The 24,258-nt window shown below is 42.8% G+C and overlaps 2 protein-coding genes across 4 annotated transcripts; both read right to left on the bottom strand.

The window, feature by feature from the left end:
* Positions 1 to 609: 609 nt before the first annotated feature.
* Positions 610 to 15,301, bottom strand: kdm5a (lysine demethylase 5A). Of its 2 annotated transcripts, none has more exons than XM_030720116.1 (28): positions 14,116 to 15,301; positions 13,565 to 13,642; positions 12,582 to 12,704; positions 12,151 to 12,321; positions 11,661 to 11,846; positions 11,234 to 11,312; positions 11,044 to 11,135; positions 10,786 to 10,944; positions 10,425 to 10,544; positions 10,155 to 10,313; positions 9,659 to 9,840; positions 9,276 to 9,438; positions 9,063 to 9,182; positions 8,493 to 8,687; positions 8,201 to 8,382; positions 7,924 to 8,048; positions 7,640 to 7,790; positions 7,342 to 7,462; positions 7,008 to 7,184; positions 6,494 to 6,672; positions 6,079 to 6,397; positions 5,415 to 5,975; positions 5,150 to 5,308; positions 4,626 to 4,754; positions 4,386 to 4,533; positions 3,967 to 4,187; positions 3,315 to 3,788; positions 610 to 1,946 (listed from the first exon to the last, which is right to left on the bottom strand). In XM_030720116.1, exons 1-28 carry the CDS (start codon positions 14,260 to 14,262, stop codon positions 1,641 to 1,643), a joined length of 5,226 nt encoding a protein of 1,741 aa, XP_030575976.1. In that variant the 5' UTR covers positions 14,263 to 15,301; the 3' UTR covers positions 610 to 1,640. The 2 variants fall into 2 exon arrangements, with proteins under 2 accessions (XP_030575976.1, XP_030575977.1); XM_030720117.1 differs by having other exon boundaries at positions 7,342 to 7,459.
* A 1,516-nt stretch (positions 15,302 to 16,817) lies between these two features.
* LOC115773322 (aldo-keto reductase family 1 member D1-like) lies at positions 16,818 to 24,088 on the bottom strand. 2 transcript variants are annotated; one of them, XM_030719973.1, is made up of 9 exons: positions 23,908 to 24,088; positions 23,590 to 23,757; positions 21,552 to 21,668; positions 21,358 to 21,435; positions 20,952 to 21,074; positions 18,330 to 18,439; positions 18,078 to 18,243; positions 17,901 to 17,983; positions 16,818 to 17,820 (listed from the first exon to the last, which is right to left on the bottom strand). In XM_030719973.1, the coding sequence occupies exons 1-9, from the start codon at positions 23,998 to 24,000 to the stop codon at positions 17,778 to 17,780; spliced, it is 981 nt and encodes a 326-aa protein (XP_030575833.1). In that variant the 5' UTR covers positions 24,001 to 24,088; the 3' UTR covers positions 16,818 to 17,777. The 2 variants fall into 2 exon arrangements, with proteins under 2 accessions (XP_030575833.1, XP_030575834.1); XM_030719974.1 differs by lacking the exons at positions 23,590 to 23,757; positions 23,908 to 24,088 and adding an exon at positions 22,061 to 22,117.
* Between the last annotated feature and the right edge of the window lie 170 nt (positions 24,089 to 24,258).

Genomic DNA, 24,258 nt, shown 5'->3' with positions numbered 1-24,258 from the left:
TGATGGATGGAAAGAGAAACAATGCTTTGTGTTCTTTAAATTAAAAGAAAAAAAAAAAAATTGGTCAGGTCTTCTCAGTGTATGAGTCTGGAGACATAACATACAGCAGGTGGTGAAGATGCAACTGCATAACAAGTAATTCTTTGAATATCCTTGCAGCCCTCTGTGGTTGCTGGTTTTTTTTTCCTCTCCCCCTCAGTGCAGCGACAGAGGTGCCTCACTCAGACGGATGCCAAAGCAGCTGAGGTCAGTTCGCACTGGATCTGACTTGTCTGAGTCAGGAGCGGACATCAGCACACAGCACAATTCCCCGGCCCCCACTCGCAACCCTCTCCAGCAGATCCACATACAGGTAGTGATACATATAAGCTTGACTAGTTCATTTTTCACCTTGATGATTGAGGCCCTGCTTTGAAAAACTGAAATAAACGTTTCATTTAACACCCATGTGAAGCTTAAACCCGGCTCAATGCCACAGCTCTAAGTCACCGATGAGGTAGATGATCCTTGGTTCCCCCTCACCAGCAGGAAATTTTGAACAGGAGATGGCTGCCCACATGTGTTCACATGAAAGAAGAAAAAAATAAAGAAAGAGAAACAACAACAACATTGCAATTTGTACTTATTTGACTAGGAAGAATTTATTAAAGGTGTGAAAACAAAAAGCCACAATCCATTGGTTTAACTGCCTTAAAAGCTATGTACATTATAAATAATTCCACTACAATACAACCATTTGTTTTTCCTAGTCAAGACCTACATATTGAGATGTTACTGTCTCAAGGGCCTGGTACAGGACAGAGGGAAAATGACATCCTGGTGCTGGGAACAAGTTTATCTGCTTGCACTGAATACAACAGCCGGTACAAGTGAGTGCTTGACTGCAGGTTAGTAAGTAATGCCTTGTTATTGTTGAACTGAGGACCAAGAAGAAGATGGCGGGTTTTTCTAGACCTAAAACTGTTGTAGGGGGATTATACAGAGGAACCACAACATTAAATCCACCTGCCTAATATTTTACAACATCAGAACAGGTGACCCTTCAGGGCGAGGTCATGGGACCTCTGAGGGTGTCTTTTGGTGGCGGGCACTGGGACGTTGGCAGCAGATGCTTTGAGTCCTGTGGACTGCAGGGTTTGACCTCTAGAGATCGGGCTTGTTCTGAACTGAAATCTGAAGAAGCCAGTTCAACACCTCAAGTGCGATGACGAGCTGTTTCTGACAGGGCCGCTGTCATCTGGGAGTCGCTTAGCCAAAGGGAGATGTGCTTGGTCAGCAACAACGTTTGGGTGGGTGTTAATAAAAGTATCGCCCTCATGTATACCAATACCAGTGGCTTCCCAGCTGTAACAAGATGATCAAGATCATTTACTTCACTTGCCAGTGGTTTTAATGTTGTGGCTGACACATGTAAAGTCTGTGCACAAATCTTAGCACTCAGAGAGAGAATGTGTCACTACAGAAGCCAAACAAGGAAGATTTTTCTTGTGCTTCATAATCCCGACATTACAGAAACTTTGCTAACTTCTCTTGACAAGCTCACTCATAAAGGTTGCTCTTTATCTCCAAGGTTGAAAAACTAGACTGGATACTTAAGCATCTTCTGAGGTACTCGGTCCTTGGCCCAGTGTTTTTAAGTGCTAACTGCCCTGCTGAGGATCCTGCTGTTGATGCTGATGCAAAGTTCCAGGTAAGTGAGAAGCCGACGACCACGAGGCAATGACCGATGACGACGGCACACTCTGCACACTGCCGCTGCACATCGATGTCGTCAGCACTACAACGCTCTCCTCCGACACCTCCTCGACGGTCATCCCCCCGCCGGCGGCCTTCAGGGAGCAGTCCACGCAGATGTAGTCCTCGTTCTCGGCCATTTCACACGACACGCCCACGCAGACCTGATGGAACCACTCGTCGCAGCCGCCGTCACACTGAACCCAGTCAACCTGGGAAAAACAAAACAAAACAAAAAAAAAAAAAAAACACACAAGATGAATTTAGACAAGTCTTAAGTGAGACAATAACATGAAAACATTATGACAAAGGTTAAAAAAAAACATGATTGTGCCTTGTCAAGCAAAACTAAATTCAAGGATAATATTTAGCCACAACAGAACTTTCCAAATACAACAGACCATCTTAGAGGCATTTAAATTTTTGCTTTGCTGTAGACTAAATAAAATATTAGAAATAACTGTGTGTACAAACAACATCTTAAAACTCAACATATCTGCTTCTCTTCATCCACATTTTGCCTAGTCATCACTTTAGTTCCAATAAAGCAAAATAAGTACAGCATACTTTAAGTGACCCACAGCTGAGGTAACAAACGCATTTACAGTGCAGTTAGGAAATGTGACTACATTTAGTGGCTCTGTATGCAGACTGTGACGTTCCTGAGGGTCAGGAACTGTCCGTCTGACAAGGTGCAAACATCACGGTACAGTCAGAGATTTACACTTTAACACGGCAGCACGCCTGATTTCATGCAGTCAATCAGTCCTTAAGGGAATTTCAGAGTGCAGAATGTCAGCGGATGGGGAGCCCTGACAAAATCCACATCAAGACTTTGAAAGCTCTGCTTCTGCTCTCTGTCCCATCAAACTCTAATTTACACACACACACACACACACACATGTGTGCGCACACACATACGTACAATAATATAATAAATTAAAAACTAGGTGTAAAAATTAGACTTGGGGAGGAAAAAAGAAAAACTGAAATGATATTGTGCACTGACAAAACTGAGTGAAATAATAAAATATGGAGGGAACTGTCAGCCTAAAGAGTCTCGGTGCATACGTTGGGATGCCTACATGACAGAGTCACCTGCTTGCACAAAGCTTTGTATTATGATCTCTCTTCTACACATCTTTTCTCAATATTATAATAATTAAAAAGACTAAAACTAACACTGAAAATAATAAGAGCTAAGGAGGCAAATCTGCTGTATAAACTATATGAAACTAAACTGACTTGAAAATATTAAAAATTAGATTTTACTTTTCTAAAAATAAAGAGTGTTAACAATTTTACTGTGTTTTTACAGTGTTTCAGCATATTATATAATGCTAAGATTATTTTAAAAAAGTAATTTTGAAAATGAGATTAAAAACCAAACAAAACAAAAGGTGAACTGTCACACAATCGTGTGTGGTTCCTGTTGTTTGCTAATCTGTACCTTTTTCCATCAATCATCTATGATTCCCCCTTTGTACTCCTTTCAACACAGACCGGATCTGCAGTGTTGAAACTCAGTCACATGTTGGTTAGTTGCCTGGTTATGGGAGGGTAATGACAAGTTTGCTCACCTTATCTTTACAGGGTCTCTGGCAGTTTTTGGCTGCACACACTGCATTCTCATCATTGGAGTCCTCAGCGCCCGACCAATCATACTTCGAGGGAATGTCGAGAATCTTCTTCTCCTTCCTCTTCTCCATCCCCTCCCTGATGGCCTCTGCCTTTGCGGCGGCCTTCTCCTTCCTCTTCCTCTCCTTCTCCTCCTTGGCTAACCGTTTGGCCAGCTGCTTCATTTCCCGATTCTTCTCCAAGTTGAGTTTGAGCTTCTTCTTTTTGGGTTTACCCCCGAGGCTGAGCTCCAGACCCACTCTCTTTAAGTCTTTAGACTTGGGCGGTCGGATGTCTCCCATCGTCGAAGCTCCACCAGCAGCGACGGCAGCCATCAGTATGTGGTGGTGCTCGGCTCTTTCCATCTTGCGTTTCCGCTTCTTCTCTGAATCTTTAAGCTTGATCTTCAGAGGCTTTTCCATCAGAGAGTCATCAGGCTGGAGAAGAAGGCAAAAAAAAAAAAAAAAAAAAAAAAGATCAAAGAAAAGTCTTATCCTGTATTTACTGCAGGCATGGTGTATAATTACACCATCAGAACCAACCAGAATGATTAATCTCAGCATTAAGTCCCTATCCAGCTGCGCAGTCAGGTTGCATAATGGCTGAACTCCCTACCTCCATGACCTGTAGAAATCTTTCTTCAGAGGGAGGGTGAGTGGCCTGCAGGATTCTCCAGATGTGCTGGGTCTCATCCAGGGACACCTCCAGCAGGTCTCCAAGCATCATCAGGTCCTCCAGCTGGGCTTTAGCCTGTGGGGACAGCTCGAGAACTGGTGGCTCGAGGCTCCGAGGTACCAGAGGGGTCTTCCTGGGCTGCTTTCTGGGTGTGCCCAGATCTGAAAAATATATGTAAGTATTTTGAGTAGGAAATGGGAACCTTCCAAAAAGCAGTTAATGTGATTGAAATGCTTATTATGCAAACAACTGCTAATAATAATAGTAATAACTGCTCATGTGATTTGCAAAAAACAACAGGGGATGATGGGTAAGCAGACTCAAAGCAAAAGAATTGTATTAAGTAAATTCAGCCTCACTTTGAACGCAAGACTTGGAGGCTGAGGAGTAGGCGTGTTCGACACAGAAGGAAGGCGTGGCAGCCGGCCACATGTGACTGACCACTTCCTCTGACTTCACGGGAATCTCCTCATCACAGAAGAGGTATGGCTTCACCTCACCCGGGTCCTGGAGCCAAACAGACACACAATAACAAAATAATTTAAAATAAAGTGCTTTAACACCATGACTTTAAATCAGAGCACTGCTGCCTCTTGTACCTTCATGTCATATCCATACGTCTCCCTGATGTCCTCATCTGAATCCGTCTCCTCGTCGTCATAGTCCACAGACGGGCGTGGTGACGTGGCTCTGCTGAAACCAGACTGCTGGAAAGTTTGGATGTGACCCTGGGAAACACACACACATACACACACTTACACTAATGTTCTCAGAGGACAGGTTTTATCCAGCAAACTTATCAAAAAACAGCAACTATTCATCAGCTTGATGCTGTTTTGCCTGATATCTGCCCTGGAGGCCACATTTAATTGCAGGCTTCAGATCATCATCTGAACACGGCAATTCTCTGCACTGCTTCACATTTCAGACTGCTAACTCAATCCAGTGGACTGTTTGTTGTTTTACATATTCCTGCCCTCTACTGGCGAATTCCGCATTTACATCCAAAGCCCAGTAGAAGCTGCCTCTACAACAACAATCTGTACCTCTAAAGAGAATCTTTCTGATGTGTAAAGTTACAACAGAAATGATAACAATGTAGAATTATTGATGATTAAAGTACCTGCAAATCAGGATTGGCAGCAGCTTTCTGGAGCTCAGCGTTGATGATCTTCTCTGTTTTCTCCCTCGCAGCCTGCTCAACCATGCGCTGGCTCAGTACAGACAGTTTTGCCAGGGCTGAGGACAGTTCCTCTGTGGCCAGAGCTTGGCGTGCTCGATCCTGGTAAGGTAGTTTAACCAAAGTAAGTGCAGGTATCCAGTACAGATCATAAAAAACACTGGGAGGTTGTGAAGCTACCATTAGGCATTGTAATTTATATGCATACCTGCCAGCTCATTGCCCTCTCTGTCAAACACTGCAGTGCTTCTCCTTCCGGCAGACGCACTGGCAGCTTCTGCAGTGAAACCAACAACGACAGAATGGTCTCTAATCTCGGCCTCCGTGACCGCTGGCACAGCGGACACAGGAATTTGGAGTCTTTACTATTGCTCTGCCAACTCACACCGAGCTTCTTCTGAGATCCCGTCTTAGGCAGAGGGACACACGCTCCATGGAACCAGTCTTTACAAAGCTCGCACTGCAACATGAAGCCGCTGGCAGTCTTTCGACACAAACAGAACTTGACCTCCTCGATGCGGTCTGCCATGGCCATCTTGGCTAAATTGGCAGCACGGAGTGAGTGAATGGCCTCCACTTCTTTCTGTTCTTTGGCTTTGAAGGCTGCTACAACAGCAGAAGGCTCCCGCACCTCCTCGAGGTTCTCCTCCAGATCGCTCAGGGTGTCGGGGTCAAAGCCGCCCCTCTCCTTCTCCATGAGCTCCTTAACACGCTTTCGCTTGCTCTTGCTGTTGCCGTATACTCCGATGTCCACACGAGGACTGAGGACCTAAGAGAAGAATTATAATTATCATCCAGCCTTCATATTAAAGCTATTTTATATTTATGCACCTCAGCCACAAGAAATATCAAAGATTTCCATGATATCCCACCTGGAGCAGTGTATATGTGGAGTTCTTCTTGAGGAACGTGCGAGCTGTCCTCTCCCTCCAGGCTCGGGCTGCAGCCACCTGAGACTCCACCTGGGCCAGCGGATCAAGCCGCACAGGGATAGAGCGACCCCTGGCCAGCAGACTCTCCAGCTGATCCAGGTAAGCATAGCTGCTGCCATTTTGGATGGCCTCCACCTTGGAAGTCCACTCCTTGGCCTTTTGCAGGGCCTCTCGGAGGGCCAAAATATTTGGCAGGTATGCTGGGATATTCCGAGCTTCCAACACAATGCTCTCGAGCGTCGCCATGCTGTGACGAGGCCTAAAATTTCGAGAGCACAAACATGTGAACTCTGTCATTTTAAAAGCTGGAGTTTTATGGGCATTTCTGGTTTTCCATTCACATTTTAAACCTCACCTGGCCTGCAGGCAAGCACGAGCCTTATCCTCCCATCTCTCTGAGACAGTGAGAATTTCTTGGAGTTCAGCCATGGCCTTCTCCACGGCATGGTGCGGCGCCAAACCCACACCAGAGTCAATCAGCCTCTTCATGAGCTCCAAAGTGAAGCGGTGGGGCTCGGCAAGGGTGGCACGGACCTGAAATTTGATGTTCTCAGTCTCAGTTTTGCGCAATGATTTTAACTCATATCTGTCACTGCAATTGAGTAAGCAGATTCCTTCACACTGTTACAGAATTCTACAGAGAAAAGAGAGAGCTCTGCCCACGTCAGAAGGGGGGGGAGAATCATGGCAGTTCACTGACATTGTTTAGCTTAAAGTTGACTCCATTTCCACTTTTTTACCCCCCCAAAAAGTGGAAATGCTTCCGTTTTTTTTGCTGCTGAACCTGAAAACTGAGCCATGATGTTAAATAATTCTGCAAGCAGAACAAGTCACTTAAACCAGGCACATATCATCTGATGTAAGCCCACCTCATCGAGCCACCGGGCCTGCTGAAGCTCCTGTTTGAGTCTGGGCAGCTCTGGCAGCTCCACGTCCAGGCCGCTGCCCAGGTCCAAAAGTGCCTGCAGCTTGGAGGAATCGGGCATCTCATCTGACAGCGCCACCTGGGCTCGCTCATGGAAGTCCTCCACATTCTCCAGTAACTCCTGAAGAAATGGACGTGACAGACACATTTGGAGGTAAAGGAAATGTAGGACAAGTCAGGTAGTGGTTTCATAGTATTGACTGAATAAGGAAGGGGATTCAATATATGGGAAAAAAGATAACAGCTGGAATCCATGTATTCACATATATGGAACTAACTTTGACTTGTCGCGCCTGGCTGATGATGCAGGGTAGCCTGTACAGCTGGTCTACGAAGGCTTTCAGCTCATCCACAGTCAGTTTGGTCCGATTGCGATTGCTCTCAGAACGCAGGCGGCTGCTGGAGATACAGATAGAATTTTAATTGATTTTTTTTTAAAAACCACAACAAAACAAACAAAAAACCCTCAAAACATTTAGTTAATCATCTACCAATGACAGGCCCCCAAATGGCAAGTGGCTAATCAGCACTAATCACTCCTGCTGGATTAAATTATGACATTATACATGTCCTGACCTGTGCCTCTGCTTGCGGCTGAGCAGCAGTTGAGCTACAGAGGAGCACGTCTCTGCCTCTTTTACCATCTCCCTCAGGCGACGGAACAAAGTGTTCTCAGGATACTTTCTGTCCTCTGCATCTTCGAGCAAAACTTTGAGCTCAATGAGATCTATGAGAAAGCCACAAAAAGGAAGGGTGGGGAAAAAAATGATGAGAGAGGATGCAGACATAATTAAAAGACACAAATAACTAAATCTATGGAACAAAATGCTTGCAGTTTGGAGTAGCAATAAAATCGAGACCTTTCTTGTTTTTCTGGTCCGCAGCCAAGGCTTCTGTGACCCTCTTTGCCCAGGTATCGTAAGACTGAGCACGAGTCTTCACGCCGTACAGCATGGAGGGAAACTCCTCCAGATCATAGCGATACCTGAAATAGAGCAGACAAGGACTGCAACTGATGATTTGTTTTTGAAGACAGATAAAATATTACTACCAACACAAGCTTATGCAGCTCTCAGTAAGATGCCAGATAGCCTGTCAAATTTATTCCATGACCAATAAAAAAAAAAAAATTCCCACCGAAGACACTTGCTGCCAAGAGGACAGTCACAGAGATCTTTCGCATGGTGAAGACAAACCAGCCGATCGGGGCTGCAGGAACAGGTCAGTGCAGACAGGAAACAGGTCGTCTTACATTTGTGGCACTGGCGCTCATCGTCTGGAACTAGCTCAAAAACCTCCAGCTCAGACGACAGCACCCCCTTTTGGCAATGAGGAAAGTGACGTCCACATAATCAGAAACAACACTGGATTAAAATCAAATTGCCCACACCTTTTACATACACAATCAAGCAAAAAAGAAAACATTCACCATTTCCTGGACAGCCTGTCTGAGTTTTGCTTCCTCCTCCATCATCTCTTGCATTTCTTTATAGACAGCAGCAGCCAGTTCAACATCAAGGCTCTCCGGATCTGCTACCATCTTGCACAGCAGCTCCTCGTGGGAGAAAACGCAGTAACGGTGCAGCCGTCGATAATGGGCAACACACTGACGACCCATTGGCAACTGTGAAGAATGAGTGAAACAAGTTAACAGTTTTAGCAAAAATAACATTTAAAAAAAGTTCCATATTTAACCCTTTAACACAGACTGTTTCGACACCAACAAGACACGTTTCAAATGAGTCGGCATTTGCAGGCGTCCTGTAACAGCACAAGTGAAATTACTGTAATAACCACATGTGAAGTTCAATTTCTCAGCTTTCAGAAACCATTTTGATATTTTCCATAGGACAAACCATTGCGTAATTACGGTAATGCAAAGTGCTCTTCCGGCGATACGTTTGGTGTTGAAGGCTGTTAAAAGGCGTGTCAGTGAGGATAGATCGGTGTTAAAGGGTTAAAAATAAAAGAGGACTTTGCTTTTTCTTGCCCCTCTCACCCAATCCGCCGTGCAGAAGTTAACAGCCTCTGCAAAGTTGTAGCCCTGGTTGAAGCCACTGTGGTAGGCCCTGGGGAAGGTAACCACAAACTCTCCAGCACACTGATTGGTCCGGTACACCTGAGGAGAGGAATATACATATGTGGTAAATTATCCAGTCCACATGAATATCTAACCAGATTAAATATAAATCCAGACTATGGGTTTACATACAGGGACGCCATGCTCCATGAGGACATTGGGATTCATGATGGTGACCAGCTGATGAAGGAGGTCAGGCTGGGAGTCAAAAAGCTCTGGAGCTAACTTTTTCATGACAGCCTCTAACTTTTCTGCTGCAGAGGCTGGGACTCCATACCAAGTTTTGGGTTCACCCCTGAAGAACAGAAGGGAGATGTTTTCAGATTATTATTTCTTCTATTGCTTCCATTTTACCATAACTGGACAGATAAGTAGGACACAGGAGACACAGGAGATGCCTATCTGAAGCCAAAGATTGACACTGAAATGCAGAATTTTGTTTCATGAATATTAATACTTTTTAACTGTCACCAGTAACTGCTGCTTCTAAAAAAAGGTGTAGTTCATAATCTCACCAGTGCAGGAAATTGATGGAGTAGCTCCAGTGGTCTTCAATGTGCCAGCAGAAGGAGGAGAAACACATGCCCACATAGAGCCAGGGTACCTTCATGCCTGAGATGTCCACATTGATGTGGGTGAGCACAGACTGCTCCAGCACCGGCATATTGTTCAGGTTCCAACCTGAGTTGGCATAATCCTAACAGGAGAGGAAAAGAGTGCTTCTATTAAGGGCAAATATAAATCTATCAAATGCACAGACACAATAAAGTTTATGGGGTTGGTTAAATGGAACTCAATAAAATACTAAATAAAATAGCGTGTTTATGATTATAAAACTCTAGCAGAACATGTAAGAAAGGAATGAGCTGACAAATGTGCCTCCCGTCAATGACGACATTTGAAGAAAATGGCCAGAACAAATATTGCTACTTTTTTTGCAAGTTGAGTCTCCACTGTACAAGTGTTTGATACATTTAAAGTAAATCCTGCACTGTTTAACTGTCATATCACCTCCTCATCTCCCAGCAGCCTCCTCTTGCCGTCCCTGACGGGAAATCCACTGCCGACCTCCTTGGAGCTGATGTCAGCTCCATACTCTACAATGACATCCTCCTCAATGCTGCTGACCAGACGCCAGAACTCCTTCTCCACCAACTCCGTGGGGACCATCTGAGGGCACAAGATGGATCTTATGACATATCCTGTTTTCTGTCTTCACTGTTAGGCCTGTGAGCAGCATCTGTTTACCTATTCTAGCACTACTGAGTAGATTTTACATACATGGACAGGCATGTTGAAGTAGTCAGACTTGAAGTGGTCAGCCATTTCTCCGAAGCTCTGCAGAGTGTACTCCCTCACAGCTTGCTCGAAGCCAAACGCCTCCCTAGGCTTACTGCATTCCTGTGAAGGAACAAACAACTAATTAGCGTGTCTGCTGTTGAAGCCACACCTATTTGAATCATTAAAATTACACACAACTTTAATTTTGCTGCTAGACAGACTTTGACTCCCTATTCTTCATATTTCTTGCAGTCTTCAACTTTAAGAGGACCCATCTTTGAGCTGAGAATCATTTCTGCAATTCACCGACACCACAGGTGGCTAAATATCTGGGATCAACTAAAGAGCATTCAACTCTTACCTCAGCAACACACTTAGGGCATCGCCAGTCTCCCTTGGGTACATCCTGCAGAGGTGGGATCAGACAAAAGGTGTGGTAGCTGTCGTCACAGCCATCACACAGCAGGAGCCGGTCCTCCTCGTCCCCTCGTCCACACACAAGGCAGAGATAGAGGTCAATCTGGGGGTTAAAACCACAAAAAAAAAAGAAATAAATGACTGTCACAGTTTTGTGTAACACAGTGAAAACTGACACTGAACACAATTAAATGGTACCCACAAAGTTGACCTCCAGGGTCTCCTTCCGTGGCCTCATCTTGATGGCGAAGGCCTGGGCTTTGAGGTGGCGCTGCTTCTTGTTGAATCCATCATCTAAGTGAATTGGAGAACTACAACTGTAAGAAGAGTGTCTACCAGGTGTAAAAACACAAACCAAACAAACAAACAAAAAAAAAAAAAATGTCGCTTACCAGCTGATACAATTTCCAAGCCGACCATCTTGGGACTTGTTCCGAAGATTTTGAGGGCTTTTGGCTCCTTGTTTTCCCTCTAGAGAACAACAACAACAGACTGTGAAACAGAGTGATCCTGCTAAAAGGCCAAATGTTAAGACAGCCTCAGGGGAGCATGCCTGAAACAGCTGGGAATCTGGATGAGCAGAGGGAATGCTGAAAGCAAATGCATCAACTATTTTATTTTATTTTTTTTTGATTGCATAACTGCTCTGCTACAAACGATAACTTTCTGCTCTGTTCACAAGAATGTAAACAAAATGTTACATTCAATGAAACACATTATTACACAGAAGATAACTAAGGGTTCATGGTATATTTTTTTTTTGGTCAGCGTGGGTTACAAATTAAACTCTGAACTGATTTCTGAGCTGCGCTGCTTTACCTCTGACTTTAGGCGCCTGGAGCGTCTCTCTGGGTGAAGCTGCTCTTTGGTTTGCAGTGCATCGCCTTCTCCATCCTTCTCCTTCTCGTCCTCCTCTTCATGGTCCTCTTCCTCTACAGCTTCCTCACCTACTCCCTCATCTACCTCTTCCCCATCATTTCCCTCATCATACAGCCTTTGAAGACCCTAATTGGAAAAAAAAAAAAAAAAATGAGGTTGAGAGGACAAAGGATTACTGAAGACTTCTCTTGTTTTAAAGAAAACAGGGATGTTATTTGGCCCAAGAGCTATTAGAAGCTATTAGAAACAGGCCATTTACATACAGTATGTAGTGTTACGGTACAAACCGCCATAGGAACAATACATATGAATGCTATTTAGTCAGAAAACCTCAGAAGCCATAGTTATGATAGTCTGAAACATAGTTAACTGCAGTTTTCCTACTAATTACTACATAGAGTGCAGATTAATTGCAGTCAGCACCACTCACAGTTAGCGTGGCTCCAGTCTGGAAGAGCTCATAGGGGTAAAGGATCCTCTCATAGTGAGAACGTAGAAGAGAACCGGTGCCTTTTCCAGGAGGGTAGCCCATTCGGCTGGCCACCTTGGACCATAACTTTTCTTTACACACTGTCTCAAAGCCACCCTCTGATGACACAATCTGTAATGCAAACAAGGACTAAAATTTCTCAACCCCTGCCAATATACAAAGATACAAAGACTAAAAAGGAAACAGCTTTTCCAGGAATAAATTGAAGCTGATCACGCAGTGATGACACCATCTATTTTTCTACATCATGAAATAAAAATGCTTCTCTAATTTTCAAGCTGTCAGAGGGTCCCCATTTACATAAATTCACTAAAATCAATCTTTAGGCTAAAAAAAATGATTAAAAACTCATCCATGTTGACTGGTTCTACCTTGCTGAGCTGATAGAGGTCCAAGAGCTTCCTCTCCACATGAGGGAATTGAACCTTGGATCCCTGCAACTCCCAGAACTTTGCAATTTGATCCAGAAAGTTAAGCTTTATGCGAGTGAGGGCCTGGGAAAGCAGCAGAAAAAGGACAAAGGGTAGAGTAGAAATTCAGTGGCTGGTATTTATTGCTTCCACCTTTTGGTGCCATGAAAACCAAGAAATCTTCATTAGAAAAAACTAATGTGAGACACCAGATAGATTTTGACAGCTGCCATACACAAATCTTATTTGATGACATGCTGATCAGTCAAAAATCAGTTATGACCTTTAATAAACTCTTCCTAGCCAAATACGAACTGCAATGGTTTTTCTTCAAGTGAGACCTAATATACTTTTTTTTTTATTTTCTGTCCTACATATGGCCAAAGATTCAAGTGAGATTGAAGAATATGTGCAATTAAACCTTGTGAGCTAAAAGATCAGGATCCAGGCTGCTCTAAATTTGCATACTGTCAAAGAGAGCGAATGCCCTTAATCTGGTCATCTCATCCACAAAACAAACCCACTTGCAACAATCAGCAAATCAGAAGAAAGTTGGCTTAAAGGGTGATAAGCTAAAACAGTTTGTTTCAGACAGTGGATGAACTGAGTGACTGCACCAAGGCTCAGTATAAGGTAAATAAGAGTCTCTCTCTCTCTCTCTCTCTCTCACACACACACACACACACACAGTATTATTGTATGTGGCATAATTAGGGATGGGAACTGAACTGAAACTGAACCAAAAAATTGCCCAAATTGTCTAATCCATTGCAAATGTATGCCCCTTTTCTAAGTGCAGGCAAAACTGAATCTCACACATGCTTTTTTTCATCATCTTACAGGCAGTAAGGGAGGAATCTGAACTTGCAGGAACAATACCGGCTTCAGCAATAATATAAACAATAACTGGCATGCTGCATCTCTTTTTTTTTTTGCAAACTCACCTCAAGTTCATTCAATCTTTGTACTCGAGGAGTAAACCGGAAGTTGCGTACATCACAGGCAAACGGAGGCTGCCAGTCCTGACAGGCAAGAGAAGAGAAATATTACCTCCACCAAAACAACGTGAGCAATGAGGAAATCACTGAGACAACACATGAGTAGTTTAAAATAAATAGAATAATCTAAATGCATCTGTTGCATGTGTGCATTTCGGTGGACGTCATTGGGCCCAATGTCTGCGCCATCATTTTACTTTAACTTAGCTAGCCACCACTTTAAAAGAAAAAACACAAGGTGGGATTGAGCAAAACAGCTGAATGGCCTCTGCTTTTCCGCAATTTTTCCTGACAACAAACAGAAAATGTCAAAAAGGTCTAGAAACTGAGAAAAACCTGAGCCTTATTTGACCTCTATTTAGAGTAATGGCAACTAGTAGCGTCGCTGCGCTTTGTAAAATTCAAGCAGGCCCAAAGTAAACCAGAGCAGGAGCACAAAAAAACAACAACAAAAACCCTGCAGACTTCCAGTGTTATTTAAAAATGCATGGGTTTACCTGGGGGGGTCGGATCTTGCAGATGCCCGTTTTCTCTGCAATGGGTCGGATCTTGTTGATAAATCCTAAAGGATCCGAGAAATCCTCCCAACTCGGCTCAAACACGGGGCATTCAGGAGGGGGCACGAACTCGGCAAACGCAGACATGTCGGAGTCCTTTCAGCCAGCCAGTCTTTAAAAGAAGAATATCAGGAACAAAACTGCACAGAGCTGAGCCTTAGTATAATTATGTTAGCTAAAACTGTTTCTTTTATCTTGGGGAACTTCCTCAGTGTCCATCATGATCCTTCCTCCCAAATAACAAAATCAGCTCAGTGACAGGGGAGAATCCTAATGTGGTATGAAAAGTGAAGGCAAAAAATGCAACAAGGAAGCTGCTATTGATGCATGTTTCCCCTCTATCCGTAAATAGAGGGCCAAATCCGGCCGGGGAGTCTCCACTAATTCTTCCCCTAACCTGGGACGGAGGCCAGGGTCAGTCCAAAAAATGCCACCATTCCTTCTCTCAAAGCAAAGCACCAGAAAAATCAACTCTGCGATGAAGACGTGGCCGAAGACGGTTTAGAGAAGAAGTTTCACAACACCCAACATTAAAAAAACAATCCGTCTCGCAACATTGGCTGCCATATTATGTTAAACAAGCTAACATTGCTTCTGCAATATCTTCATGATTTGTTCGTGCTGATGCATTTCCAACAAACTTATCTAAGGTTAGCTGTAATGTTCTTCAGCTAACGTAATCACGCCGGCTCGTCAGTCTTCCCCAAATAAACCCCAGCCTCTGCGTCCTCCACTTCTGGTAGCACCAGCCTTGCTGGACCACAACACGGAGGAGCCTAGTAGCGAGCGAACACTGTTGACTGTTTTCTTCACTCCGTGCATCAGCCCCCATTCATTTAAGCACTCAAGGCGACGGAAAACTAGCACACAGCTAATTTTGGTGGGCTAAAAGCAGCTTAGCTACCAGCTTCCCGTTGCGCAGCTAACATTGACGTTAGCTGGTAAGGTTGGTTGAGCAGGACGGTCCTCCATGATTTAAGTAGGTTAGATTAAATCGCATATGCAAACGCAATAATCTCCTTGCTTTGTTTAAGCGGAAATGGCTTTCCGTATAATTAAACGTCGTCTCGACGTATTGTAGCTGGATTAGCAAACGTTGCTAGCTACAACTAGCAAGGAAAGCTGAGAGCTCTTGTGGTGCTTTCAGGGACACTCGGAAAACGTTTTAATACTTCTGCAATTGAAAGCTAATTTTGACATTCATGCGGAAAGCATATATTTAGTAACAAAGCGCTAATGTGTGCATATTTTAATAATCTGCTGGTTTGGCCGCTGTCTCGGCTTTACATTTAAGCAAAAGTGGGCATAAAACTGGGCATACATTTCTAATTATTTAAAAAATTAGCCAGCATGAAAGCAGGTGGTGGCGGTGTCAATGTATCTTCAAGTAATAAGGCCCTGATTTTTGTTCAGTTTTTTCTATTCTTGCATATGCATGATGTCAGTTAGAGAGGATATCCTTAATGTGGTAACTCAGGGATGCAACGCTGGCTGTCACAGCAGCTCCATTCACCTGCTATTCACACCTTTTGTTTATGCAGACAGCCAATCAGAAAAGCTGGTTTCAGGGCAGGGGCGCTGCAGTTCTCCAGGCTTCTTGGCTGTTGGCTGCCTTGGCTGTTGACTACTAGTGTTCCAGTGTAGTTTTTCTATACAGCTATGCTTTTACTGCTTTGGCAGTGTGTTTGGGATCATTGGCGTGCTGAAAAATTAGGTCAATGAGAAGGTTTCCAGATGCTATTGCATGGTGGATCAAAATCTGACTGTTTTTCCTGAGTTCATAATTCCATCAATTTTGAAATTATCTCCAACTCCGCTGACTGAAATGCAGCCCCAAACCATGACAGAGCCTCTACTGTTTTTTTTGCAGATGGCTGTAGACATTCACTGCTGTACTGCAGACCTTCTTGGTACATGCTGATGACATTTTGAACCAAAAATGTCACATTTGGATTCCTCACTCCTTAAGACCTATTGCCACTGATTTTAAACCCAATTCTTGTTTTTGTTTTTTTTTGTTGTTTTGTTTTTTGGCCTGTCTCTTCTTCTTTTGTCCTCCACTTGTCCAGTTTCCATGTTTTTTAAGGACCCACTGCTCACCATACTGAGATATGCCAAGTTTCTAGCTTATAGCTCTTTGAGAATCACCTTGCTGGTGCAAATGTACCTTTCTTCCTGTCAAACTGTGTTATGTCACCTAGAAACTTTGGTATTTTTTGAAGAAATGAGGGCCGGCTCAAGACATTTGCACAGTACTGTAACTATCCAAATATAACATTATGACAGCTGCAGAGTGGTGAGATGCATCACCAGCAGGGTAAAGAACTGAAAAACTGGAGGCAACACTGAATATCATTAAGATGTGAGGCTTTAGGAGAAAGAATAGGGAAACTATTGGATCCTGAGACACTTGGTATGTATATGTGTGAAATTAGCATTTTGTCAATGAGGTCAGGTCTTTCTGTGTTTGTCCTGAGACAGACTGGTGATCTGTCCACAGTGTACCCTGCCTGGAGCCAAAATGATAAATTTTGTGTGGCCAGTCACTTGTGGATTCAGCTTTTTAGATAATTTTGAAACACTCAAAAAAAAAAAAGAAAAAAGAAAGAAAATCCTCTGGAGAAAAACAGAGTTTGTTGCAACACAGTTTATTGAGTTTCTACAAATAGAGCAGAGCACATAAAGAAGCAGAAAGCAAGCCTGAGGTGTACTTAAACAGAGACAGAGCTCCTGGGCCCTCACTTATGTAGAGCAAGGAGCCACTGGCCCCACCTTTCTTTATTACATGACAACATCCAGCATAGTCCGGTCTTTCCAGTGCATTCAGCATGCCAACTACACAACACCTCCCATCAGGGTTGGGTACTCCCAGTATGTTCAGCATGTTTCCCAGTGTGTTCTAATTGTTGTCAGTATGCCAGCCTCCCTTCAAGGCCAGTCTACTGTGCTGGAGCCAACATATAAACCATACAGCACAGAGGCACAGCTTCCCTGAGGCCACACAGAGTTCACTCCCTAAGGCACATGGTTACATGTAGCATATTAAGTGAGCTTCAGATCATATAAGGTGAGATTAGCACAAGGTTAACTGAAATCATTCACTGCAGTGCAGCTTGACAGTATCCCCACTAAATTTTTGGATAAGGTCTCTCTGACCATTGCTCCACACACACATCTGTCATTATAATTATTTATTGTTCCTTTTTTTGAGATGTGTTGCTATCAAATTAAAAACGAGCTATTTTTCTTAAACTGGTACATTCTCACATTTTAAACATTTGATATGTTTTTTTCTTTAGCGACTTGTTTATATATTTTTATTGTATTATGTTACCTGGCTTACTTTTTCACATTGCTTTTTCCCCATATTTTTATCCCTTGTTTTAATGTCTTTTTGTTATCTATTGTATTGTGTTCTGTAAATCATTTTTCAGCTATATCTGGAAAAGTGCTCCACAAATAGTTTTATTATTATTGTTAAAACAGTAAAATTTATAAATTTCCCCAATACAATTTAAGTTATCGCACAATTAAAAAAAAAAAAATCAAACAGTAAAACCAAATTTGATCACACTTGAACAAAGTCTTGCTATCTGTGGTGTCTAGAAGTCGTCGTGAAATGGATACTCCGGATGGTCAGACCACCTGTTGAGCCAGAAAAGAGAAAAATGAAATAGGCTGTTTATTCAAGAAGCAAAACATCAAGCAGGCTGCACCACACTCACATGACAAGCTCCACAAAGCGGATGTTCTTGTTCAACCCCTCAATTGCCTTCATATCAGCCTCAGAGAGACTGAAATCGAATATCTGCAGTGTTGACAAATAAATGACGTTATATTCCATATGTCTGGCTTTCAAAATGTATTTTTTGCTAACTAAACAGATCGATTATAAAACAAACCTTAAAGTTCTCCTTTATGCGAGCAGGGTTGAAGCTCTTGGGGATAACCACAACACCTCTCTGCACATTGAATCTCAGACACACCTGGGCCGAGGTCTTGTTGTACTTTTTTGCAATCGATACCAGCAGCTCATCTTCCAACAGTGGAGGACATTTGAGGTTTACCCTGTTTCAAAAAGGGATATTTTAATGCAAGCAAGAGAGGCTCACAACTCTCTTATTAGTTACACATAAACTGAGTGTGACCCATACCAGGATGCATCTCTACATGTTCCCAAGGGGCTGTAAGCGACAATGACGATTTCATTCTTCCGGCAGTATTCAAGCAACTTCGGCTGGGTGAAATAGGGATGGCATTCAACCTGTGTTAAGAGCACAAATATATTCTTTTGCTGATGAAGATAGCCTGGCTTATTCCTTGTGAGTGTAATGAACCAGTGTGCCCAAGGGTATCTTGATTGTTCATGCTACTTAAACATTAACCTCCCATCTTTGTTTTTCCTTCTTTAAGTCAAAGTTCATACTTTGCACATGCACAGAGAATGGTGCACAACACCCCCCCCCCCCCCCCCCCCCCCAAACACCAGTTAGGCATTGATAATATTTCGGGCACTAAAGTTACTTTTTAAATAACTGTCTGAGCAGCTTTTCCCCACATTTCTGCAGAGATTAGGCTGCAGTGATTGGGAGTGCAGAGGATGGGATGGTCTGCCTGCAGTCCTGACCTCAACCCCACTGAACACTTGTGGGATCAACTTGGGCATGTTGGTTCTTCCACTTTCTACTGAGGCCTCTGTTTCTTAACTGAATAAATGGTTAAATTGCCAATGTGTCTCGTTTCCTCCAACTTCAATCATCCAATCCAATAAAGACAAAAATAAGAGTTAATAGCAGAATAAGCTGTTGGGCTTATTCAAGCCCAACAGTTTTTCATGGGGACAGCCCACATACTCAACTCTGCTGCTCAACCCACAAATCCATTTTCCTTACAAATGTGGCATCATTTAAAGGCTTTCCAACTGTATAAGATTTACTGCCAAGAAGCATTGTTACAACAAAGAAATAATCGACCAAACACAAAATTCATTACTTTTTGTGCTGAGTTTATATAAGGCCTAATTATATGTTACCATAGAGAAATAAAAAAAATTTGATGCCCTTACGAGCTGTTACAGCTGCATAAATGCTAAAAACAAGTTATTTTAGCCTGGGGCTAGAGCCGTTGAATGGCAGTCAACAGGTCTGTCTGTGGCTAGGTGGTTGCTGGGCCACATAATGACATCAAAACGTGTGATGATAACTTTCAGGGGCCTAAGATGTAGCTGTGTGCCAAGTTGTATTGCTCAACACGAGGAGGAGTTGGGCCAAAAAAAAAAAAACACGCAGAAGACACACACACACACACAATATTTTTCCCTGATAACTCTAAGAGTACACTGCTTAAAAAATTAAAGGAACACTTTTTAATCAGAGAATAGCATCACGCCAGTTATTTTTCTTGGATATTGTTCTGGACAGTTCAGTATCAGATGGGGTTGTTAATCAGTTTCAGCTGCTTTGGTGTTCATGAAATTAACAACAGGTGCGCTAGAGGGTCAACAATGAGACAACCTCCAAACAGGAATGTTTTACAGGTGGAGTCCACTGACATTTTTTCTCTCCTCATCTTTTCTGACTCTTTTTCACTAGCGTTGCATTCAGCTAGGGTCAGTGTCAGTACTGGTAGCATGAGGCGATACCTGGACCTTACAGAGGTTGCACAGGTAGTCCTGCTCCTCCAGAATGGCACATTAATATGTCCTTCATTCATCAAAATGACCTCTGGCAGGCCACTGGTGTGAATGTTTAACCAAACAATCAGGAACCGACTTCATGAGGGTGGCCTGAGGGCCCAACATCCTCTAGTGAGGCATGCGCTTTTTACATATGAGAGCAGGTTCACACTGAGCATGTGTAACAGATGTGAAAGGGTCTGAAGAAACCATAGAGAATGTTATGCTGCCTGTAACATTGTTCAGCATTACAAGGTGGTGGGTCAGTGGTGGTCTGGGGAGGCATATCCATAGAGGGACACACAGACTTCTACAGGCTAGGCAATGGAACCCTGTCTGCCATTAGATATCAGGATGAAATCCTTGGACCCATTGTCAAGGATGCAGTGGGTCCTGGGTTCCTCCTGGTGCACGACAATGCCTCATGTGGTGAGAGTATGCAGGCAGTTCCTGGAGGATGAAGAAACTGATACCACTGACTGGCCCCCGCAATCGCATGACCAATAGAACACCACTGGGACATTATGTTTCAGTCCATCCGACACTGCCGAGTTACACCTCAGACTGTCCAGGAGCTCAGTGATGTCCTGGACCGGATCTAACATAAAATCCCCCAGGACACCATCTGTCATCTCATTAGGAGCAAGCTCCCAAGGATGCACACACACATGTAGGGGCCATACAAACTACCAAGTAGAATTTTGAGTTGCTGCAATGAAATTTCATCAACATGTTCAATCCTGCTGCAACCCTTTGATTTTGAGGGTGTCTTTAAATTCTTCCCTCTGCATTTCTATCAAAAATGTGGCACACTTTCATTCCCAACACATTACCCCATCCATATCAGTATAGATATCCAGCACCCCCCCCCCCTCATCCCCATTGAGCTCTGATGTGTTTCCCATAAATTTTTTGAGGAGTGTATGACTCCATTCAGAAAGTTCTGAATGTATCCAAGTGAACAGCAGACTCTGAAATTCAATTGTGGTTACATAAACTAATGAGATGGATTTTCTATTCAAAAGATGAGCATTGATAACTGTGAGTGAGCTGTTTCCTTATTTCCAGACTGCAGGTGTCATTAACATGTCTGTGGGCCTACCTGGTTTGACACAGGTTTGTGTTTCAGCCCTGGCTTGTTAAGGATCAGCTCCAGTTGTCGCTTGTTGAAGTTCGACACTCCAAGAGACTTCACAAGGCCAGCATCTTTACAAGCTTCTAAAGCCTGTGCAAGATTTAGGAAAGCACAATAAAGCAATACAGACTCTGGACTATTGTAAAATTCACACAATAAAAATGCAGCACTTTAAAAGCGGTCCCTGACCTTTTTATCTTTTTGCATTTAACACCAACTGACAGGACATCTGCACCCAATACTGGTGTCTTAGTAGACTTAATTACATCATCTGATCAATGTTTAGCTAGCTGTAGTAGTTATGTTGTCCATGTATATGTTAAGAAATCAGTACAATGAAATTTTCTTGAATAAACAGGTCACCAAGTCTCACCTCCCAAGTGGCACAGAGGTCCGTTTCATGATAAAGCCACTTCCCATTTGTATCTCTGGGGTAGAACGTATCTCCCGGCTTCAGGAAATAACATTTTTGTTTTAGTGAAATGAAACTTCATGTAATTCAAACCTAAAAAAAAACATTGTTTATAAAGTTTTTCAGTTTTAATGTGACATTTCATACATGTGTACCTTGAAAGCTGTGGGCATTTCTACAATATAGAGGTCAACATAATCCAGCTGTAATGTCATCAAGGTTTTCTCCAGAGCAGGTCGCACTAACTCGGGTGGATGAAATGTGTTCCACAACTTCAAGAGATAAAGAGGAAAGTCAATAAATGTTGCAAAGCTAGTCTTTGTGTTTGTTGTGAATAAAAAAAAATACAACAGCTTTGTTTTTTTAAAACTAAAAATATTCTCTGTATTAATCCATCTGGGTAATTTTCTTGCTACAAAGTAACTTGTAGTAAGAGAAGCTATTCCACGTGATCTACTTTTCAGTCATAACTGGGTAACGCCTCTTAATTGGCTGCCAAAAGGAATGAAATATATGAAAATCAAAATATAATTTCCCGTTAAGTCCATCAAATCTTCTTAAGATTACAAGCAAAAGGTGAACAATCTTGCTTTTATCTATACAGGGCATACCTGAAGTCATAAAAACGAATATATTACCACGGCCATCCTTATGTTCTCTTTACCTCTGTCAGGGTTAGGCTGTGTGGTGGGCAGGGCTGGACCCCAATGCAGGATGCAGCAGAACAGAGTTGCGCTCAAAAACAACTTTAATGCTGGAGGCTTTTTCCCAGTGTCCCAAAACGTGAAATACAAAACACTAAATCCCCACCCAAGGCACATAAATAATCCAAAACACAGAAGCCTGTGGAGAACAGAAGGGAAACCTCAGGAGGAGGCCATGCCACACAGCACATAAGGAACACAGACGACAACATAAGGCACAGACAATATACAGGTGATCAAAGTTACACTGATGAAACAAGGAGAGCGAAACTAAACACAATGCACATGAAACAGGACCCTATCAGAATAAGACAGGAAATGACCAACACTGGAACACAGACTCACACATCCAAACTTGACATCAGGATGATAAACAGACACAGCTGACTTCACACATGAGGGCTGAGGATAAAACACAGAGACAGGTAAGACTAGTGTAGACACAGAAAACAAAACATGGACTTGGCACAACACAGGAAGTAAAACTAAAGATAGAACACACGAGACAAGGGACAAAGAGGACAAAACAGACACATTTATTTTGGAAGTCTCTTGTAATTTGTGTTTGGTGTTACTTAAGCTGTCTCCTTTTTATTGATTAGCTATTACCCAGCTGTTTCCACTCCACCTGTCATCCATCAGGGTGTTCTGTGTGTATTTACACCTGTTGTTTTTCAGTTGAACCTTGTTGCATTGTACTGTTGTTTCCATGTGTGCTCTCTATCAGTGCAAGGAGTTAGTTTGTTATTTCATGGACTCTGAGATTTTGTACTTTGCCCTGGACCTCTGTGTAGCCCTTTTTTTCTGTTTGCTTGTTTAAATCCATCTGCCTGTGAGTCTCTTCTGCCTGCATATCATGCAACTATCAGCTCAAAGCCCTCTGATCATTCACCTCTGGCATCAACATTTGGACCTGGAGAACTGCCGCTCACTGGATATTTTCTCTTTTTTCAGACAATTCTCTGTAAACCTGACAGATGATTTTTGTAGAAAAATCCCAGTAGATGAGCAGTTTTTGAAATACTCAAACTGGCCTGTCTGGCATCAACAACTATGCTGCATTTAAAGTGACAAATCACTCTTCCCCATTCTGATGCTCAGTTTGAACTTCAGCAGATTATCTTGACCAGTTCTATAAGCCTGAATGGATGACGTTGCTGCCAAGTGACTGGCTAATTAGATATTTACATTAACAAGCAGCTGAATGCATATACCTAATGAAGTGGCCAGTCAGTGTATTTGTGGCACCTCTGTCCTCTTGTTCAGCAAGTTTTTTGGTTTTTTTTGTATTTTGTATTTTGTTAAACATTGTCTAGAAACATGCATATAAGTATGAAAATATCCATGGTGCAACCAAAAACAGTGCATATCATTATAGTGCTGGCTTTTTCTATCAGCCTAATTATTTTAATGACTTTGAAACAAAGCAAAATAATTGGGGTCAACGGGACATAGTCCAGACTCACACAAACAAGTACTCTTTGCAAACCTTTCCACAATAGAAAATGTCCTCTCTCTTCACAGTGCCGTCTGCTATTTTGTCCCTTATTGCTTGTCCCACCTCATGCTCATTGTAATAAACCAAAGCTCCATCAAAGTGTCTGTAGCCCGTTTCAATCGCGATTTTGACAGATTCATATGCAGTTCCTTTGGGGGTCTGTCAAAAAAGAAATACTGGGGTAAAATGGGGGAAAACACTCAAAAGTCATGAAATTTGTTATTAATTTAATTTAATTAATTAAATTTAATTAATTTAATTTAATTTTTCGTCAACTGTATAACAATTCAGTTAAATCATGGTTCTTACCGCACGGGGATCTCCATAAGTTCCCAGTCCTATCAAAGGTATGCTGTTTCCATCAGACAGAGGAATGGAGTGACTTTCTGCTGACAGCTCCATGTTTACTAAAATGTGTATTACCAAGGCTAAAATATGATTACGGGTATGCGGATCTGGGACTGCGCACTGCAACTCTGGAAAACTATAAATGAGGCTCACCCTGCTGCTCTCTGACCGGACCTGAAACTCCTCCCAAACAAAGAGCGCAACTTCCCGTTCAGATTGTAAGATAACAAATTAGATAGACGACGTTGGGGGGGGCGAAATGTGGACTTTCCATCTGAATCATCATCATATTTGGGACTGAAGCCTCAGTGT

This window comes from Archocentrus centrarchus, chromosome 23 (genome assembly GCF_007364275.1).
Source record: "Archocentrus centrarchus isolate MPI-CPG fArcCen1 chromosome 23, fArcCen1, whole genome shotgun sequence".
Lineage (NCBI taxonomy): Eukaryota > Metazoa > Chordata > Actinopteri > Cichliformes > Cichlidae > Archocentrus > Archocentrus centrarchus.
This window is presented reverse-complemented; position numbering and strand designations above follow the sequence as displayed.

What these genes read in the sequence shown, in the direction of transcription:
- kdm5a (XM_030720116.1), bottom strand. Translation starts at nt 14,262, where the DNA reads ATGTCTGCGTTTGCCGAGTTCGTGCCCCCTCCTGAATGCCCCGTGTTT. An exon ending in GACAGGCTGTCCAGGAAATG is followed by an intron (nt 8,383 to 8,492) that starts GTGAATGTTTTC and finishes CATTGCCAAAAG; the next exon opens with GGGGTGCTGTCGTCTGAGCT. An exon ending in CTCCAAGTCTTGCGTTCAAA is followed by an intron (nt 4,188 to 4,385) that starts GTGAGGCTGAAT and finishes TATATTTTTCAG; the next exon opens with ATCTGGGCACACCCAGAAAG.
- LOC115773322 (XM_030719973.1), bottom strand. Translation starts at nt 24,000, where the DNA reads ATGGAGCTGTCAGCAGAAAGTCACTCCATTCCTCTGTCTGATGGAAAC. An exon ending in AAATGCCCACAGCTTTCAAG is followed by an intron (nt 21,436 to 21,551) that starts GTACACATGTAT and finishes TATTTCCTGAAG; the next exon opens with CCGGGAGATACGTTCTACCC. An exon ending in GCATAAAGGAGAACTTTAAG is followed by an intron (nt 17,984 to 18,077) that starts GTTTGTTTTATA and finishes TCAACACTGCAG; the next exon opens with ATATTCGATTTCAGTCTCTC.